The sequence below is a fragment of the Sapajus apella genome, unplaced genomic scaffold (assembly GCF_009761245.1).
Source record: "Sapajus apella isolate SASKATOON/1434 unplaced genomic scaffold, GSC_monkey_1.0 scaffold32, whole genome shotgun sequence".
Classification (NCBI taxonomy): Eukaryota; Metazoa; Chordata; class Mammalia; order Primates; family Cebidae; genus Sapajus; species Sapajus apella.
This window is the reverse complement of record NW_022436972.1, coordinates 19,681,168-19,701,714: the sequence shown is the minus strand read 5'-3', so window position 1 is coordinate 19,701,714 and position 20,547 is coordinate 19,681,168. Positions and strand designations below refer to the sequence as shown.

Sequence of the window (20,547 nt, the reverse complement as noted above, 5' to 3'; positions counted from 1 at the left end):
CTTGTCTTTAACCTTGAAATGCTGCATTTGTATAAAACAAACCTTGAAACCAAACTGCCTATACAGCAGGCCTTCACAAGTGAGTCCATTGATCCACAAAGTATGTTTCAGATGGATCCAGGTTTTGTGGAACCTAAAACTTACAGAACTTTGGGACCTTTTTCAAGAAAAACATAATACTGGCCGGCGTGGTGGCTCACACCTGTAATCCCAGCACTTTGGGAGGCCGAGGCAGGATCACCTGAGGTCAGAAGTTTGAGATTAGCGTGGCCAATCTGATGAAACCCCATCTCTACTAAAAACACAAAAATTAGCTGGGCATGGTGGCAAGTGCCTGTAATCCCACCACTTGGGAGACTGAGGCAGGAGAATCCATTGAACCCGCAAGGCGGAGGTTGCAGTGAGCCAAGATTGCACCACTGAGCTCCAGTCTGGGCAACAGAGTTTTACTCTCTCAAAAAAGAAAAACATAATACTAAGTATAAGATTCAGTGTGCGGCCTTGGAAACAGCATATGCAGTAGAGGGGCTGCAAAGCATAATCCTCACTCTTTTTTTTTGGGGGGGGGGCGGGGAACTGGGTCTTGCTCTGTCACCCAAGCTGGAGTGCAGTGGTGCGATCTCTGCTTACTGCAACCTCTGCCTCCCAGGTTCAAGTGATTCTCCTACCTTAGCCTCCCAAGTAGCTGGGATTACAGGCATGCGCCACGATACCTGGCTAATTTTTTTTTTTAATTTCTAGTAGAGATGGGATTTCACCATGTTAGCCAGGCTGATCTCAAACTCCTGATCCGCCCACCTTGACCTCCCAAAGTGCTGGGATTACAGGCATGAGCCACCATGCCCAGCCACTTTACTCATTTTATGACCCATTTGCCTCTTAGAGGATGTATCTATGGGTTCCCTAACCGAGGGTGATGTGCATTTCCTGCCACAGGACACTTCCAATGAGAGAGACAGTGCTGGGGCTGTGGCTCACCTTCACTCTGTCCAGCTCCTTGGCTTTCGTATACAGGCTTTGGCCGATGCTCAGCAAATTGAAAATGGGCTGGTGCCATATGCTGTCGAGCAGCCGTTTGGAGAAATTGCTGACGTAGTACTTCCTGAAGTCCCACATCATCAGGATCCGGGCAGGGATGCAGGACTCCTCATATGAGTGGCAGCAGTCACAGAAGTACTTCCCGAGGTATTCACAGTACCGGAGCCGTTTCACAAACTCTGCCAAGCATACCGGAGGGTGAGTGCCACACCTGGTGCTGAAAACCTATCCTGGTCTACCCCTGGCTTCCAATTCCTATGCAGGATTCAAAGACTCAGATGACTCGTTTTGTGATGATAAAGCCATAGTCAACCTCATGACAGCTAGGAATGCTCCAGCAGGCACTTGGGAAGTTAAATCATAGTCATTCATGAACTCTGCTCTTGTGGAACAGATGTCAGAAAAACAAAACCTTCCCAAGATACTCCTGGATTTGGAAGATGGAAATTGCAAATTTCCATCTGCAGTGTAGCAAAAGAAACGTTCATTTTAGGATCTGGAAATCTGGGTGGGAGTCCAGACTCCTCTCACTAGGAGGAAGACTGAAGGCAGGTTGTAATCTCTTTAGGCTAACTCTTCTGAGACCACAAAATGCAACTCAGAACTGGAGTGAGTGATATTACACATAGGAAAAGTGATTTGTAAATTATGAAGCAGTATACATACAGTGTTAGGAAGTCGTGTCATAAAGACCTTCTTGATAAATCAGTGAGAAAAGGGTGTGAACAGGTAATTCACGGAAAGAAGAAATGCAGATAATCAACAGAGAAACAATCCCAGAAACAAAGAAATGCATATTTTAAAAGTGAGGCCAACCACAGTGCCTTGTATTGGTAATCCCAGCACTTTGGGAGACCAAGGCAGGAGGATCATTTAAGCCCAGGAGTTCAAGACCAGCCTGAGCAACATAATGTGACCCCATCTCTAAAAAAAAAAAAATTAGCTAGGCATGGTAGTGTGTACCTATAGTCCTAGCTATTGGGAGGCTAAGGCAGGAGGATTGTTTAAAGGTGGAGGCTACAGTTAGCCACCATCATGCCACTGTATTCCATCCTGGGCAACAGAGTAAGACCCTGTCACAAATTGATGACAAATAATAAAATGAAATTGAAATGAAATGAAATAAAAGCAAGATACTCTGTTTTGCCTCAAACTGTCATAAATTTAGAAGACCCAAAACTGGTGTGATATCTAGAGGAAGGCACTTAGCTCTAGCACTGATAGAACTAATTTACAGGAAGACATTTCTGTGACATACTTCAATTCTTACATGTGCAACAGTAATCCTGCTTCTGTGACTCCATCAGACAGAAATGCTAACAGCCACACGTAGTGATATAAAAAGGTGTTCAGTACAGCACATTTATAATTATAATGGGTGGGGTAGCCAAAACGTCAATCAAAAGACAACTGGTTAAATAAGTATGGTGCACTCAACATGAAATGCTGTACAGCCCATTAAGTACAGGGAAGAGCATGGAAAATGGACATCCAGTTACAAGTAGATATAATGTGATCTCAATTTTTTTTTTTCTTGAGATGGAGTCTCACTCTGTCACCCAGACTGGAGTGCATTGGTGTTAACTCGGTTCACTGCAACCTCTGCCTCTCAGGTTCAAGTGATTCTCCTGCCTCAGCCTTCCCCAAGTAGCTGGGATTACAGGCACTCACCACTACGCCCAGCTAATTTTTTGTATTTTTAGTAAAGACAGGGCTTCACCATGTTGGCCAGGCTGGTCTTGAACCCCTGACCTCATGATCCTTTCACCTCAGCCTCCCAAAATGCTGGGATTACAGGCATAAGCCACCGCTCCTGGCCTGTGATCTCAATTTTATTTAAAAACATACATATAAACATACACATAAACATATATGCACTGTCTAGACCTCCACCAAAAAGCCAACAGTGACTATTTCTGGAGGGTGGGGGAAAGAAGGAATTTTTGCTCTTTGCACTTTTTAACCTACTAAAATAAACATTCATTGATCGTTTCTAGAAATGTCTCTAATAAAATATATTAACAAACAAAAGGTATAGAAACTAATGAGACAAATACCTGTGCACTCACTGCCCGACTTCAGAAAGAAAACAATTCAGTTGAAGTCTCCTATGTGGCCCTCCCTCAACACTAGGTTCTGAAATGAACCAAGTCTAGAATTTATCATTCATAGTTTGAGTCATACATGTCTTTGTAATTGAAATATCATACAGTGTAACACAAATCTTAGTTGCCATATAGTGTGAGGATTACTGAAAATCATGGATGGGAAAGCAGCTGCCATAGAACCCGCACACTGTAGATTCTGAAGATCATTTCCAAATAATGGCTTTAAAAATAAACAAGGCCTGAATGGCACAGAAATGAATCTTACTGAATACTTACTCTGTGCCACAGATCAATTAAATGTTTTACGTTTATTACGTCCTTCTGTGCCCAAAAGTCTATGAGGGAGGGACAGTTATTTCCCGTTTGATTGATGAAAGCACAAGACATTGAAGTGAGGCAACATGCAGGGACACACAGACAGTCGGTAAGCAGGCAGGATTCCAACCCAAGCCTGGACTGTCAAAGCTCCAGCCCACAGCCATCCTGACCCAGTCTTCCTCCGCTGTATTCAATGGCGGGGAAGGGAGAGGGGGCAAATGCCTTTGCATTTGCCCAAATTATCCCTCAGAACCCAGCTCACACTCAGTGTTGATGTTTAAAAACAAATAGAGTTGTTTTTCATTATTCATTATAGCTATGTTCTACAGAGTAGCCATGAACATTGAATTAGTCAATACTGAACCACTGCTCCTGAGGGAAATTCAGGGTTAGGTACTGAGTTTCTGATAACATTTTCCTCTACTCCTCAACACATACTCAATATCCATTCACTCACTGATCAAAGTTTATTGAATACATACTGTTATACTATCAATACAGAATAAACTCATGTCCATCTTTTTTAGTTTCCTAAGTCCCTTAACTAAAATAGAACAATACAAAGTGACCTAAACCAGTGGTTCTTGGCCAAGAGTGATTTTGCCTCCCAAGAGACATTTGCAAATGTCTGGAGCCATTTTCAGTTGCCACTTGGAGCTGCCTTTGGCATGTAGTATGTGGCAATCCTATAGTGCATGGGACACCTGCCATGGCAAAGTCAATACTGAAGTTCAGAAATCCTGCTCTAAAACACAACTGTTCTCATTTAATGAAAAGTCAGTGTCAGGGGTGGCGTGGAGGGGAAATATTCTAGAACAGAGATGTCCAGTATAACTTTCCATGGGGATGAAAACGTTCTATATCTGTGCTGTCCAATACAGTAGCCATGAGTTACATGTGGCTACTAAGTACTTGAAATGTAGTTAGTGTGACTGAGGAACTCTAGATTCTTAATTTCAACTAATTTAAATTTAATTTTAAATAGCCACATGGGCTAGTGGCTACCACACTGGATAGTGCAGTTCTAGAATAAAGCCAACTAAAGAGAAATGATAACTAAATGCAATGTGTGAAACTTGATTGCAACCTAGATGGAAAAAATAGCCATAAACGAAACCTTAAGAACAACAAGGACTAGGAAGTAGACAATATAGAGAATTTCTTCTAATTGTTTTGGTGTTTATTATCCTTATTTTTGGGACATACTGAACTAGTAAAGGCAAAAACGTCATGTTCAGTGTGTGGAAATTGAAGGTGACTAATGAAAACCTGACAACTAAATTCAACATGGAATTCTAAGTTGGATTCGAAACAGATAAAGGATGTTATTGAAAACCTGATGAAATATGAATAAAGCCTAGGGTTTCATTAATAGGACTGTGCCAGTGTTAATTTCTCAGATTTAATAATTATACTATGATTATGTAAGATGTTAGCTGTAGAGGAAGCTGGGTGAAGGGTATACAGGAATTCTCTCTACTATTTTTGTAGCTCTTCTGTAAGTCTAAAAATTATCTCAAAGCCGAAAGATTTAAAAAAAAAAGTTATCTTAAAAGCTAGAGGAAGTTAACAGGAAAAGCCCAAAATTACTTCTATGCTGCCTATAATCTGTGCTCCGCCTACCTCTGAGGCATGTTTTCTCCTCCTATTCTTACTCTCTGGTCTTGCAGGGTTGCTTTTACTTTACAGGCCCTTTGCACAAGACAAGCACCCCTACTTCTGTAGGCAATCACTTTACTCCCAGCTTTCAAGCTCAAAGCTCTCTCACTGTAAATCCCATTGCACTCTTGACTCTTTCATTGCGTACATCACTTTTTGATACATACATTTACTCTGCTGATGACTGTGTCTTCCTTAAAAGATGATAAGCTCCCTGAGGGCAGGGCCACTGTACAAAAGTGAAGGCACACATCTCCATACCTGAACAAGCTCAGGGAAATAGCTAAAAAATTGGTGGATCGATAGTCACATGGTATAGTTTCTGACTCAGGCATTCAATATTTATGTAATCAGCAGGATACAGTGGGTAACCAAAGAGACACGTTCCCCACTAGACATGCTTGGAAAATGAGTCATTCAAAGAAAAGCAGCAACAATGGTGATGCCCATCAGACATTATCATCCAGTGTGGGAGAGGAAGCCCAGATTGATTCCTGCTTGCTATTTTTATCTCTTGAAGCAGGAGTTCCTCATAGTCTTTTTCCTTCAAAAACTGACTATCAAAGGCCAAGGGATCCTTTCCACACAGCTCCTCTTTCCAGCCTTTTGCAGATCAGACCTACAGATACCATCAGAGCAGAACAAGTGGTTCCCAGTCTCAAGGGGGAAACTTGCATTTCTGATTGAGGAAAGCCTGACCTTTTTTTTTTGGAGACAAAGTCTCACTTTGCCACCCAGGCTAGAGTGTAATAGCAGGATCTTGGCTCACTGCAACCTCTGCCTCCTGGGTTCAAGGAATTCTCCTGTCTCAGCCTCCCGAGTAGCTGGGATTTCAGGTGCCTGCTACCATGCCTGGCTAATTTTTTGTATTTTCAGTAGAGATGGGGTTTCAACATATTGGCCAGACTGGTTTCAAACTCCTGACCTCAGGTGATCTGCCTACCTCAGCTTCCCAAAGTGCTGGGATTACAGACAGAAACCACCATGCCTGGCCCAGGAAAACCTGATCTTCTAGGCCTCAGTTGGCCCAGGAATGATCCTCTCAGGTCACCGCCTCAAACTCTCACACAGAAGTTTGGCTATCTCCTTGCTAAGCCAGTCCTTTACTCAGCAAATATCTTTCAAGGCCCAACTACATGCCAGGCATCTTCTAGAAGCTGGGATTAAAGTAATAAATAGAGCAGACAATACATCTGCCCTCACAGAACTTATCATCTAGTGTTGAACATATATTAGTAAAATATGAGACTATTTTAGAAAAAATGTGCGAAGAATAAAAAATAAGAATGAACTAAGAAAATATTGTGCAAGAAAATAAAGAAAAAACATAAGGATGGGTAATTATAAAGTGTACATGGGATTGTTTGTGGCCAGCAGTGTGGCAAGGCAGGCAGTTTTGATAGGGCAACAAGGGAAGACCTCGTGACTTTCGAGTGAAAATGTGAAAGAAGCAAAGGAATTAGCCACAGGGGTGTCGGCAGGGAGGGCATTTGGGGGACAGAAAACCACAAAGGCAAATGCCTGCTTCAGAATTGAGTCTGGCATTTTCAAGGGGCAGCAAAAGCCACGTGGCTAGAGCTAATGCCCAACAGGGAGAAAACTAGGAGGCTGGTCCTGGTCTTCTCATTCCTGATTGGTCACACATCCTGTCAGTCACGATGGCCTACTCATGAAAAAGAGGGCAACTTCTGTGAAGCTCTTTGTTTTTTCATTCTTAGGATGGAGTCTCACTCTGCTGCCCAGGCTGGAGTGCAGTGGCACAATCTCTGCTCACTGCAACCTCTGCCTCCCAGGTTCAAGCGATTCTCCTGCCTCAGCCTCCTGAGTAGGTGGGATTACAGGTGCACGCCACCACACCTGGCTAATTTTCATATTTAATAGAGACGGGGTTTCACCACGTTGGTCAGGGTGGTTTTCAATTCTGACCTCGTGATCTGCCTGCCTGCCTCGGCCTCCCAAAGTGCTGGGAACACAGGGATGAGCCACCGTGTCCTGCCTGTGACGCTCTTACAACAACTTCTCATGAAAGGCACAAAAGTAATGCACTGCCCTACTTCACTATTCTGGATCTCGTCATCACATAATAAGCAGGTGATCCATTATCCATACTTACTAGGCTCTATTGGAGTTCCACAGCCGGCACAGAAAAAATTCTGGGCTGCCACCACAAGGTCCCTCCTGAATACAAAAAAATGAAACTAGTCACATTTCAGAGAAGGCTGATGGAACATTTTTCACTAATTGGAAAAGAAACTGCCACTGTGATACTTTTCTCAACTAAGGGCCTTAATTTTGTCACTTTTCATTTGGGAAAGAAATAGATTTATTCAATACAATTTTCTAGTTGAAATCTCTGGGTCTTTTAAAGCTACAACTAACTTTTTTTTTTACTGAGATAGGGTCTTGCTCTGTCACACAGGCTGCAGTGCGCTGTCATGATCATAGCTCACTACTGCCTCCAGCTCCTTGGCTCGGCTCAAGCAATCCTCAGCTTCCTGCGTAGGGTAGCTAGGACTACATGTACACGTCACCATACCCAGCTAGCTTTTTAGGCTTGTTTTCTTGCTCTGTTGCCCAGGTTGGAGTGCAGTGGCGCAATTTCAGCTCACCACAACCTCCACCTCCCGGGTTCAAGTGATTCTCCTACCTCAGCCTCCCAAGCAGCTGGGACTACAGGCATGCACCACCATGCCTGGCTAATTTTTTTTAGAGATGGCATTTCCCTATGTTGGTGAGGTTGGTTTTCAACTCCTGACCTTGTGATCCACCCGCCTCAGTCTCCCAAAGTACTGGGATTACAGATGTGAGCCACTGTGCCTGGCTTTCTTTTAAAGAGTTCTATTTTTTTTTTTGTAGAGACAGGGTCTCTTTTGTGTTGCCCACGCTGGTCTCAAACTCCTGGCTTCAAGTCATCCTTGTAGTTTGGCCTCCCAAAGTGCTGGAATTATAGGCATGAGTCACTGTGTTCAGCCTTAAAGTTAGAACTCTTTAAAAGCTTCTGCTAAAACCAAAACAGAAGTCAGTGTCACTAATAACTCCAAGGGGTTTTTAGGGATGTCTCGATGCCCACGCACAGGGTTCCAGCTCCAGGGAGAACTAGAGACATGTTATATAAGGAAGACAGTTCAGGGAGGCTGTACACCAAAAGGTGATGACTTGGGAAATTCACAAATGGATCTAATGAAATTTAGATGAATAAGAGGTACTGTAAGACAAGGAAATCAAATCAAACATTGCTGGTAAGAGATATTCCATTCTATTGAGGAATTTTCTTTTTTTTTTTTTTTTTTTTTTTTTTTGATGGAGTCTCACTCTGTTGCCCAGGCTGGAGTGCAGTAGTGCAGTGCAATCTCAGCTCACTGCAACCTTTACCTCCCGGGTTCTAGCGGTTCTCCTGCCTCAGCCTCCCGAGTAGCTGGGACCACAGGCATGCACCAACATGCCTGGCTAACTTTTTTATTTGTAGTAAAGATGGGGTTCCGCCATGTTAGCCAGGCTGGTCTTGAACTCCTGACCTCAGGTATCCACCACATTGACCTCCCAAAGTGTTGGAATTGCAGGCATTGGCCACTGTGTCCAGGCTGAGGGATTTTCTATTGAACTGTTTATGCCATAGTTTTACATGTGACTTGGAAATACCAAGAAAGTTATAAAATTTGATTACAATTCAGGATTGGCAAAGATGGCCAAGGTAAAAATATGCTAAATCTCTGCCCAGGACCTAGGAAAACCCTAAAGAAAAGATACCCCAGGCTAAGGAAAGTGACCCCTCACAATGCCTAGAGAGGGAGCTCTGCCCAAGCAGCCCCAGAGACTTTCTTGGCAGTCTCTCAAAAGAAGAAAAACAAAAAAAAGATATAGTCTATAAGGCATCTCCATAGGCACAGTCACCACCGTCTCTCCTTCCCTTGGGCACAGTCAACAACCCTCACCGGTCCCTTTGTAAGGCTCGGCAGTTCACACGCCAAACTGAATACAAACCAAGAGGGATGGAAAACTATACTTGGTTAAAATGTTTTGTGTATAATCTCTGCCTATAATCTGTCCTATACTCTCAGAACAAATTATACTTAAACTATTACTTTAAATATATAGGTTTACCTCCTTTTTTGTATAATCTTAGTTGCTTTGCCTTTTAGAACTTTTATTACTTCTTAGAGAACAAACATTTTTATTTACATTCTGTTACATTTCTTTTGTTTGTTTTGAGATCACGTCTCACTCTGTCACCCAGGCTGGAGTGCAGTGGCACAACCTCAGTTCACTGCAACCTCTGCCTCCTGGGTTAAAGCGATTCTTGCTCCTCAGCCTCCCTAGTAGCTGGGACTATATAGGCTTGCACCATCACGCCTGGCTAATTTTTATATTTTTAGTAGAGAGAGGGTTCCACCATGTTGCCCAGGCTGGCCTCAAACTCTTGACCTCAGGTGATCCCCCTCACCCCAGCCTGGGCCTCCCAAAGCACTGAGATTACAGGCATGAGCCACCGTGCCTAGCCTCTGTTACATTTTTTAACTGGAAGTGCTTTCCCTAAGATTAAATTTTCCGTTTTTAGAAGTTTGTTCATTCATTTTTTTTTTTACACTGACTGTTCCAGAAGATAAAGTGTCCAGTCTTTTAAAATTATTGCAGGCTGGGCAAGGTGTTTTACACCTGTAATCCCAGCACTTGGGGAGGTCAAGGTGGGTGGATCACTTGAGCCCAGGAGTTCGAGACCAGCCTGGGCAATACAGCAAAAGCCCATCTCTAACATTTTAAAAAAAAGGAAACAAATTAAAAAAAAAAAATAAGGCTGGGTGCAGTGGTTCACACCTGTAATCCCAGCACTTTGGGAGGCTAAGGTAGGTGGATCACAAGGTCAGGAGTTCCAGACCAGCCTGGCCAACATGGTGAAATCCCATCTGTACTAAAAATACAAAAATTAGCTGGGCATGGTGGCGCGTGCCTATAATCCCAGCTACTCAGGAGGCTGAGGCAGAAGAATCACTTGAACCCAGAAGGCAGAGGTTGCGGTGAGCCAAGAACATGCCATTGCACTCCAGCCTGGGCAACAGGGCAAGAATCCATCTCTAAATAAATAAATAAAATAAAATAAAACAAAATTATTGTATATAATTTTTAAGTTTTGATATTACCCACCTAAAAAAGTCCCCTTTAAGCCTATTTAATATTGAGTTGCTGTGTAATATTCAGAATTAGCGATGCCTAGTTAAATTCTCAACTTGTCAAAACTTACAGAGTCCCCAAAAGTCCATGGTAAACAAGAGGCCAAAAAAAAAAAAAAAAAAGCTAAGCCAGAAAATACAGCCAACTTTCCTTCTCCTAAATCCAGTTTTCCTATGTTCTTCAGCATATATGTTATTTTCACCTACTGCCATAGAGTCAGGTGGGATCTGTCCCAATGTGTTTTAAATGGATTGGAGGTCCAAGCAGCAACCCATACTTACTTGAGTGGTGGATGAATATTAAATATGATTTGAAATCTAGGAGGAGCCCAGTCTTCAGTCCCTCTGATCCTAGACTTAAATTTAATTTCCTGTACTATATTCATACTGGATTCAAAGTCTTTTTGGACACGCTCTTCATTTACAACCTGCATAATACATAAAACGATTTAGGAACAACTTAAACAGGCATATTTCAAAGAATTTAAATTAAAAGAACATCTAAATGTATTTCCAACATTAAAATTTACCATGAAAAATTAATATTGTTTTCAGCCAAACGAAAGGACACAGCAAGAGCCCTCTACCTCTCTAAAGCCATCTGCAAGAGAATTGCTTTAACCACCACCCAGATGAGGTCACTTTTCTTAGTATTTTTAGTTCATTTATTTCCAGACTTCAAATTTACTGTAAGTAGGTCATTCTGACCTGGAGAACATTTATGAAGAGTGGAAGCCTCACTCGTCTTAGTCAACAGACTGACAGTTGCTATCATTATCAGTCTTCCCCAGAAACAGGGCTATGACGACCATTCCCCTTGCTTATAAATTTTCAGTGCCTTGCCTCTCAACCACTGCACTTTTCTATTGTTATTTAAAATCCAGACTTCTCAGTTGGGTGCAGTGGCTCACACCTGTAATCCTAGCACTTTGGAGGCCAAGGTGGGAGGATCCCTTGAAGTCAGGAGTTGGAGACCAGCCTGGCTAACATGGTGAAACCCTGTCTCTACTAAAAATACAAAAATTAGCCAGAAATTGCTTGAACCCAGGAGGCAGAGGTTATAGTGAGCCAAGCTCATGCCACTGCACTCCAGCCTGGGCAACAGAGCGAGACTCTGTCTCAATAAGTAAATAAAATAAAATAAAATAAAATCCAAACTTCTTAAATTAGCTTTCTGCATCCTTCACAATTTGGCCACTATCATTCAAATCTTATTTCCATAAAAAACAACCTCTCACACACAAATATTCACAGGTATTACCCAACCACACCAAATCACTCTGCTCCAGAGCATAGCATGCCCCTCCACGTTTGCTGCAGCTGCTCTTTGCCAAGAACACCCTCCCCCAACCTTTCTACCTGCCATAGTTCTAGCCAGCCCAATACTTAGCTCAAGTTCTGAAATCTGCAATCGCCTTCCTAAGTTCCCCTGCTATTAAACACTCCTTCCTCTGCACAGTGAGGGCGTTTTCCCTACCCCCACTTTAGCCTTTGTCACAATGCTCTCTACCCCAGTGGGCTGCCACTCTGAGGGCAGTGTGTTCCATGAGGGAACCAACATGTACTTTCCAATAAGGCAGCCTGGGCATGACTTCCGCTTCACGGCTGACCAGCCTTGCTGAAGGGCTGGGCCCACCACATAAAAATAAAAATAAGGACAGCCTCTACCTAATAGGATACTTATGAGGATTAAAATGTGGACTGCTGGCCGGGCACGGTGGCTCAGGCCTGTAATCCTAGCACTTTGAGAGGCCGAGGTGGGCAGATCACTTGAGGTTACGAGTTGGAAACCTGCCTGGCAGGCATGGTAAAACCCAGTCTCTATTAAAAATATGAAAATGTTAGCTGGGCGTGGTGGCAGGTGCCTGTAGTCCCAGCTACTTGGGAGGCTGAGGCAGAAGAATTGCTTGAATCCGGGAGGCGACGGTTGTAGTGAGCTGAGATTGTGCCACTACACTCCAGCCTTGGGTGACAGAGTGAGACTCCATCTCAAAAAAAAAAAAAAAAAAAGAGAGAAGATAATCTGGACTGCTGAGCACAGTCTTTGGTATACAATTAGCATTCAATACATGCCAGTTTCCTCATTCATTTTGAGTCTCCCCTAATATCCAGTTACCATACAAGGAAATACAAACGTTTAAAGTGAACAGGGCAGGTAAAATGAGGATTTAGGAACTTTTGATTCAAGGTCAGTTTCTTTTGATACTTACTATCGAGCCAGCTGCAGTCAGGGAACCTGCCAGCTGAGAATTAACTACTGACAGTATCCAGCACTTCCGGAATACGCGGTACAGCTCTCTGGCTAATAGTTCAGCAGAATTGAAGTCTGGCTCATAAGTGACACTGAAAACGTAAGAGATGCAAAAACTGGAAAACTATATTCATGAGGAGTATGTTCAGGGTCTTCCTGAAGTTTTCAACTGTTCTTCTCAGCCCCCCAAATGCAGAAGAGGCCATGATATGAGATGACGCATCAATTACTCACTAGGTATCTTACTCAACATAGCTCCTCCATGTTGAATAAATAAAGCACCTTTTATTTATTGAGGGCACTAAGACTTGGAGGTGTGGTGACAGAGCACTGGCTTTAGGGTCAGAAGACCTGCATTCACGCCCTGTTTATACCCACAGCCTTTGTGTCCTGAAGCACATCCTGTATGAGAGTCAATTTTTATGTCTACAAAATGAGGTTTAAAAATACATAAATATATGGTCAAGCATGGTGGCTCACACCTGTAATCCTAGCATTTTGAGAGGCTGAGGCAGGTGGATCACCTGAGGTCAGGAGTTCGAGACCAGCCTGGCCAATATGGTGACCAAAAATAAAAAATTAGCCAGGTGTGGTGGCGGGCACCTGTAATCCCAGCTATGGAAGCCTGAGGCAGGAGAATCGCTTGAACCTGGGAGGCAGAGGTTGCAGTGAGCCGAGATCGGGCAATTGTACTTCAACCTGGGTGACAAGAGCAAAACTCTGTCAAAACAGAAGTTGATATATACACACATGCATATATATGATTTGCCCAGTCTATTCAACTGAAATGAGGATTAAATGAAAATGCATATAAAAGCCTTTTATATGTTGTAAAACACTATGGAAACTTTGGGGGCGATTGTTTCATTTCCAGGTGGTAATCTCCTAGATTCATGGGAACAACTCATTGGAACTAATTGAAGTTGGCCCAGAATGTCAGAGGCCTAGTGTTCACACTGCCTCAGAGGTGACAGCCCAAGAGTGTATGAGTGCCGTGCACAGAAGACAGATACCTCTTAGAGAAGCTGCAGGAACAGCTACAGGTTTCTGTGATATCATTAAACTCTCCAAGCTCTGTGGGAAAATAAAAGAAAGAGCGGTGAGGTCTTTTAGTCTGTGTCATTTAATCGCAGCCCATTTTATAAAAAGAACGCTAAAATCACTCCCTGCATCTCAGAAAGAGCAAATTATTCACCATTTCCATGCTTCAGGTTCTAAGAAATGAACAGAACAGATAATGAGAGTACAGGTAATAATCAAAGAGGGGATTTCATCTGGAATTTCACTAAAATATAACTGAGAGGCCAAAGAGATATCAGACCATAATGAATATCTGCTGTTTCATTCAATTCTACAAGTGAGATGAGAGATTAGCTATCAAGACATTTGAAATAAGAACATCTTTATATATATATATCAGGGACAGAATCTGATTTTGGAAGTTTCTTTGAATGCCACTGTAATATAGTACTGTGTGTGATGCATGTCAGTATATGTATACAGATGGGACTAGGGAGGCAGCCAGTCAAATTCAAACAGTTTCCAAATCTTACCTAAAACAACAAATTCATCAACGTCGCATTTGCAAATCTCTTTTGCCACATCACGGTAAGTACGTGTTTCAGTCACTGGGCTGACCTGTAACACAGCACAACCTAGACAAAGAAGGGAAGGAGGTTTTTACCAACAAGAAGAAAAAGAAAAACTGTACAACCTGCAATACCCAACTAAATAGAAACTGGGAAATGAAGAGGGCTAAAAGTTTAAGTTAATTAAACATTTCAACCTAAAGAATTAAAAACTTAGGGAACTATTTTTGTGTTCTTTTTGCATTCCCTATGATTAAGTGAAACAGACTGATAGTATATGGGGGGCTTATCATGGTATCAGCCTACCTTTAGGTATGTTTGAAAATTTCCATGATACGAAGTTTAAAAAGATGAAAGGAGGGGAAACCATCTCAGCTTCACAGGGTGGCGAAGAGTATAGGAGACATAAACACTGTCCTGGATTAAACTACGTCCTCCAGAAACTCATGTCCACCCAGAACCTGTGGATGTGATCTTGTTTACAAATAGAGTCTTGACAGATGGGTCAAGGTGAGATGAAGCAATACTGGATTATTGTGGGCCATAAACCCAATAAGAACAGTGTCATAAAGAGGGAAATGTGGCTACAGAGACACAGGTACACCAAGAGAATGCCATGGGAAGACAGAGGCTGCAGTGATGTGTCTACCAGCCAAGGAACGCTAATGATCACCAGCAACCACCAAAAGCTGGGAAAGAGGAATAGAGCAGATTCTCCCCGTCAGCCTCCAGAAGAAACCAACCCTTCCAATGACTTTGTTTCTAACTTTTGGACTCTACAACCGTGAAAAGATAAATTTCTGTTGTTTTAAGCCACCCAGTTAGTAGGATTTCATGAGAGCAGCCCTAGGAAACTAATACTAACATGTGCCCGGTTTCAATCCGTAATACCATTTCTGGGGAGTTATCCTAAGCATATCATTAGAAAGAAAGAAGAAAGAAGATGGAAGGCTTTCATCACAAAGGAGCTATTTGCAGTTCATTTAAAATATGAAAATATTGAAAGCATCTAAACGTTTAATAATAGGAAATTGATTTTGCAAATCAATCACATGATTAAATACTATCATTTAAAAATGTAAATCTGCCAGGGGCAGTGGCATGCACCTGTAGTCCCAGCTACTTAGGAGGCTGAGGTAGGAGAATCACTTGAGCCCAGGAGTTCAAGGCCAGCCTGGGCAACATGGCAAAACCTGATCTCTACAAAAAATACGAAAACACTAGCCCAGCGTGGTGTCCCATGTCTGTAGTCTTAGCTGCTTGAAAGGCTGAGATGGGAGGATCACTTGAGCCTGGGAGGTGGAGGTTGCAGTGAGCTGAGATCACACCACTGCACTCTTGCCTGGGTAACAGAGTGAGACCCTGTCTCAAAAACAACAACAAAAAAAAGTGAAAACTGTAGCAACATCATTATTATTAGTACGATTAGCATTAATAATACTATTATTAACACTAACAGTATTAATAATCATTATATGATTAATTATATTATTTATATAATTATTATAAATATAAATTTGTAAAACTGTCTTCATTTGAATAAACATAGGAGAGAAACACAGAAAAATGAATACAGTTGTTTAGGGAAACAGTCTAGCACATAGTTTACATAGAAGTTATGTGGGCTGGGTACAGTGGCTCATGCCTGTAATCCCAGTGCTTTGGGAGGCTGAGGCGGGCGAATCACAAGGTCAGGAGTTCAAGATCAGCCGTGTCAACATGGTGAAGCCCCGTCTCTACTAAAAATACAAAAAAAATTAGCCAGGCATATTGGTGGGCGCCTGTAATCCCAGCTACTTGGAAGGCTGAGGCAGGACAATCGCTTGAGCCCAGGAGGCAGAGATTGCAGTGAGCCGAGACCGCACCATTGCACTCCAGCCTGGGCGACAGAGCAAGACTCTGTCTCAAAAAAACAAACAAAAAAAAAATAGTTATGTGAAGGTCTTTGCAGTAGGCTGGCCTGACTTTAAGATAGAATCCATTCTAGCTGGGTGACCATGGACAATCATAACTTCCAGCTTCAGTTTCCTCATGGGTAGAATGAGGGTAGTAGCGCCCATCTCTATGTTTCTGTCTTTTGCCCATGATCCACAGTAATGTACAATTTACATTGTGACTAAGTATAGACACAATGATATGTTTAACTGATAAAAAAAAAAAAAACTTCAGAAAACATTGCTCACCCTCAGGGAGATGCACTCTGCTACTTTCCATCCCTGTTTTTTTTTTTTTTTTTAATGTTCTCAGGACCAACCTGCAGTTTGAATAATACCAACCTATCTCACGGAAGAACATCTATTGCCACAAATGTCACAAGAGAAATACTCAATAAAAGATAAATATTTATATTTGGAGGATAGAAATATAAATTTTCATTTAACATATTCATATTTATTCATGTTTTCTTAAAGTTTCAGCTACCATCAATTTCCATCCAACCACTAAACAAATGTTTATTAAAATACCTATTTCAGACAAGGCATTATACTAAACACAAATACAAACAAGATAATCTCTCCTCCATCTAAGAGTTTAAAATCTCAGGGAGGGCTGGGTGTGGTGGCTCACACCTGTTAATCCCAGCACTTTGGGAGGCCATGGCAAGTGGATCACCTGAGGTTGGGAGTTCAAGACCAGCCTGACCAACATGGAGAAATCCCATCTCAACTAAAACTACAAAAATTAGCCAGGCGTGGTGGCACATGCCTGTAATCCCAGATACTTGGGAGGCTGAGGCAGGAGAATCACTTGAACCTGGGAGAAGGAAGTTGCAGTGAGCTGAGACGGTGCCGTTGCACTCCAATCTGGGCAACAAGAGTTAAATGCCATCTCAACAACAGCAACAACAACAGAAAGAAAAGAAAAGAAGAAAGAGAAAGGAAGGAAGGAAGGAAGGAAGGAAGGAAGGAAGGAGGGAGGGAGGGAGGGAAGGAAGGAAGGAAAAGAAAAAGAGAGAAAGAAAGAAAGAAAGAAAGGAAGGAAGGAAGGAAGGAAGGAAGGAAGGAAGGAAGGAAGGAAGGAAGGAAGGAAGGAGTCCAAGATTTAAAAAAAAAATAGGATTGGACAACTGAATGGAGCATAACCAATTTCGACTCAGATGGCAGAAATGGTGAGGATTACATAGGTTACTCAAGAAGTTTTTAGACAAAGGATTTAAAGACATAAATTAGTCCTCCTTTATCTGCAGTTTCACTTTCCATGGTTTTAGTTACTTGCAGTTAAGTGGTCCAAAAATATTCAATGGAAAGTTCCAGAAATGAATAATTCTTAAGTTTTAAATTGTGCACCATCCTGAGTAGGATGATGAAATCCCACACTATCTTGCCATGTCCCCTCTGGGACATGAACCACCCTTTGTCCAGCATACCACACTGTATGTATACCTGCCCACTAGTCATTTAGTAACCCTTTTGGTTTGGCTACAGGAATAACAAAAAATGTGTAGTGCATTTAGGGTTTGGTACTATCTGAAGTTTCAGGCTTCTACTGGGAGTCTTGGATAAAGGGGATATTACAGAGGAGACGTGAAATACATAACATACAGCTTTCTCATATTTGCGCAACTTGCCTTCATAGCCACTGTATGAAGAAATGGAAGACCCAGATTCTTGCTTTATGTTGGTATCAAAAGTCACTTCAGAGTCAGGCTGATCGCTCCCAAGTAACCCAAGTGCTTCTTCTTTACTCCAGCTCTCTGTCTGCTGTTGACTCAGAATGTTACACTTCATTTTCTCCATTGCTGATATAATCATATCTGCAACATAAAAGTGGGAATTTTCCTGCAGAAAAAGAAATCAATTAATATACAAGCATGATCAACTTTTTCCATGGAGGGTGTATTAGATTTGAAATATCAAGAAGCTCTATTTAAGTGGAGTTAAATTCATTTCACTGAGTTTCATAGGTCACTTTATGACTTACAGCATACATTGTCCAGAAACATAGATTTGGCTTACTATAATCAACAGACAACTCAAGTTGGATTTCTTTTTTAGAGATGGGGTTTCACCATGTTGGCTAGGATGGTCTTGATCTCCTGACCTCGTAATCTGCCCACCTCAGCCTCCCAAAGTCCTGGGATTACAGGCATAAGCCACCACACCTGGCCCTCAAATTGGATTTCTTGTTGTACAAAACCCTAGGTTGGGGGAAGCCCAGTGGCAGACATCATGCATCAATCACAGAAAACTTTCCAGCTGAGCACAGGTGCTGCCTTGGAACCCTTCTTAGCTTAGTGTTTCTGGCAGTCTCTACCAATCAAATACTGAAAGGAAACATATTTGTGATGTTTCATCAAACTGAAGTTTCCAGATTTAAATCAGAACAACACTATCTAAAGAATTAAGACTCTATGATTAAAAAGAAAGAAGACAGCATTCACCTTTTCTACATCGACAGGCAGCACAAATACCTCTGGTGAGAAGGAATTCAAAGAAATGGTTCTACTGCCTTGAACAGCACCTGCCAATAAAGCAAGTTATTAAAACTGGAGAAAAGGGAATTTAAAGATTATCTAAGAAAATAAAACAATTCTAGTGGCTTTTAAATAATGTAAAAAATAAGCACAATTCTAGAATAAATTAAGATGAAAAAAAAGAAAGATCTTTCTGATGGCAGGTCTTGCAGATTGCTTTAGTGATGGTCATTTCTAGGAGAGGCTGTTGGAGCAACTGGGAGGTATCCTCAGAGAAGGCATGGGAGAACAACCAGAGTGGAGACCAATGAGGAAAAGAGGGTAGAAAGAGAATAGAGTCCCGGGAAATCCCAAGAGAGGCTGGGGAAGGGTGAGAAGGCACCGTCCAGAAGCAGGGCCCTAAGGATTATAAGATTGCTTCTCTAACTCATTGTGATTGACCTTAAACTTCCTTTTTTTTTTTTTTTCCTTCTTTTGAGACAATATCTTGCTCTGTCACCCAGGCTAGAGTTTAGTGGTGTGATCACAGTTCACTGTGGCTTCAACCTCCGGGGCTCAAGCAATTCTTCCACCTCAGCCTCCCTAGCAGCTGAGATACCTGTGCCACCATGCCAAGCTAATTTTCTAAATTTTTTTTTGCAAAGATGAGGGTCTCATTTGGCTGGTCTCAAATTACTGGGTTAAAGCAATCCTTCTGCCTCAGCCTCCCTAAGTGCTCGGATTACAGGCATGAACCACTGCACTCAGCCCTAAACCTCCTGTCTAGAGAAATAAAATCCATCCAAAATAGGTCAGCATTGCTTCTCCAAGATAGTATTCTTCCAGTCAAAACCAACAAACTGCAGAAGGTACATTCTGCTGACACATCCATTCCTGCACCCTTAGCCACTCCATTACTGGCAATGACCACCATCAAAACAAGCATTTTTTCTGTCTTGTGATTTCTTTCTGCAGCATTTAAAGCAAACATTTCTGGGTAAAGAGCTGAGTTGTCTCAACCTGCTAAATTAAAACAAAATGTTACACATGGTGGTGGCACAGCTTTCAGAGTGACGGAGTTGCAAGCACGGTCATTCAAATCCCTTGCTTCATGTTCATGAAAGTAGCTGTTGCATGGAAAAACTTGGACTTCTTAGCTTCAAAAGCTAGATGTTGGCAAACTTTTTCTGTAAAGGGCTAGGTAGTATATATTGGAGGAGCTGAGGGCCATGCAATATCCGCTGCAATCACTCTATTCTGCTACTGAGAAAGCAGCTACAAACAAAAGAGGAATTCATTTATAAGAATAGGAAGCTGGCAGGATTTGGTACACAGGTCATAGTTTTCAGACCCTGAGTATAGAGGGAAGAGCACAGAGTTAGCCAGGCATGGTGGCAGGTGCCTGTAATCCCAAGTACTCAGGAGGCTGAGACAGGGGAATCGCTTCAACCGGGGCAGCAGAGATCACGCTGCTGCACTCCAGCCTGGGTGATTTAGAGTGAAACTCCATCTTAAAAAAAAAAAAAAAAAAAAAAAGAAAAGAAGGGAGAAAGAAAAAGAGCACAGAGAAGAATAGATCAGAGTGGATTCCAGTTCCAGCTATCCATTCACCAGCTATGCTTCTGCATCAAAATTTTCTCAGCCCTTAAATTGGGATAATTATGTATCAGGACTTTAAGAAGATAAAGGAAGGTGAAAGTGCTTGTAAACATGTAGTTCGCACAAAACAAACTGTGGAATCCCTTCCTACAGCCTCAAGAAATGCTTACAGACACTGATAATCTTTCCTAAAGTATTTTCTGAAAAAAGAAAACCCTTTAGCTACTATCCGAGATGCAGCATTCATAGGAATATCCACATCTTAGTGGCTGATGCCTGTTTTCCCTATCGCTGCCCCCACACTAGAGAAAGAACGAACCAGATCACTCAGGACTTCTTTTTCTTAATCTTAGAGAATGAATCCCCTTACCAAGTTTAAGAGATATTCTCAAAACATTTTGTGAGTAGTTTCTAAAGGCACTTACAG

General features: G+C 42.1%; 1 protein-coding gene across 6 annotated transcripts in view; it reads right to left on the bottom strand.

The window, feature by feature from the left end:
• The window catches only part of RUBCNL (rubicon like autophagy enhancer), a 46,528-nt gene that overhangs the window by 7,157 nt on the left and 18,824 nt on the right, over positions 1-20,547 (bottom strand). For 5 of the 6 annotated variants that reach the window (XM_032294695.1, XM_032294696.1, XM_032294694.1 and 2 more), the window contains exons 3-10: positions 18,510-18,589; positions 17,697-17,907; positions 14,093-14,194; positions 13,553-13,613; positions 12,499-12,631; positions 10,571-10,716; positions 7,237-7,301; positions 979-1,217 (exon numbers count right to left, since the gene is read on the bottom strand). In XM_032294695.1, the coding sequence (XP_032150586.1) occupies positions 979-1,217; positions 7,237-7,301; positions 10,571-10,716; positions 12,499-12,631; positions 13,553-13,613; positions 14,093-14,194; positions 17,697-17,907; positions 18,510-18,589 (1,037 nt within the window). The remainder of the gene's footprint in view (positions 1-978; positions 1,218-7,236; positions 7,302-10,570; positions 10,717-12,498; positions 12,632-13,552; positions 13,614-14,092; positions 14,195-17,696; positions 17,908-18,509; positions 18,590-20,547) is intronic. The other variant, XM_032294699.1, reaches the window with a different exon arrangement.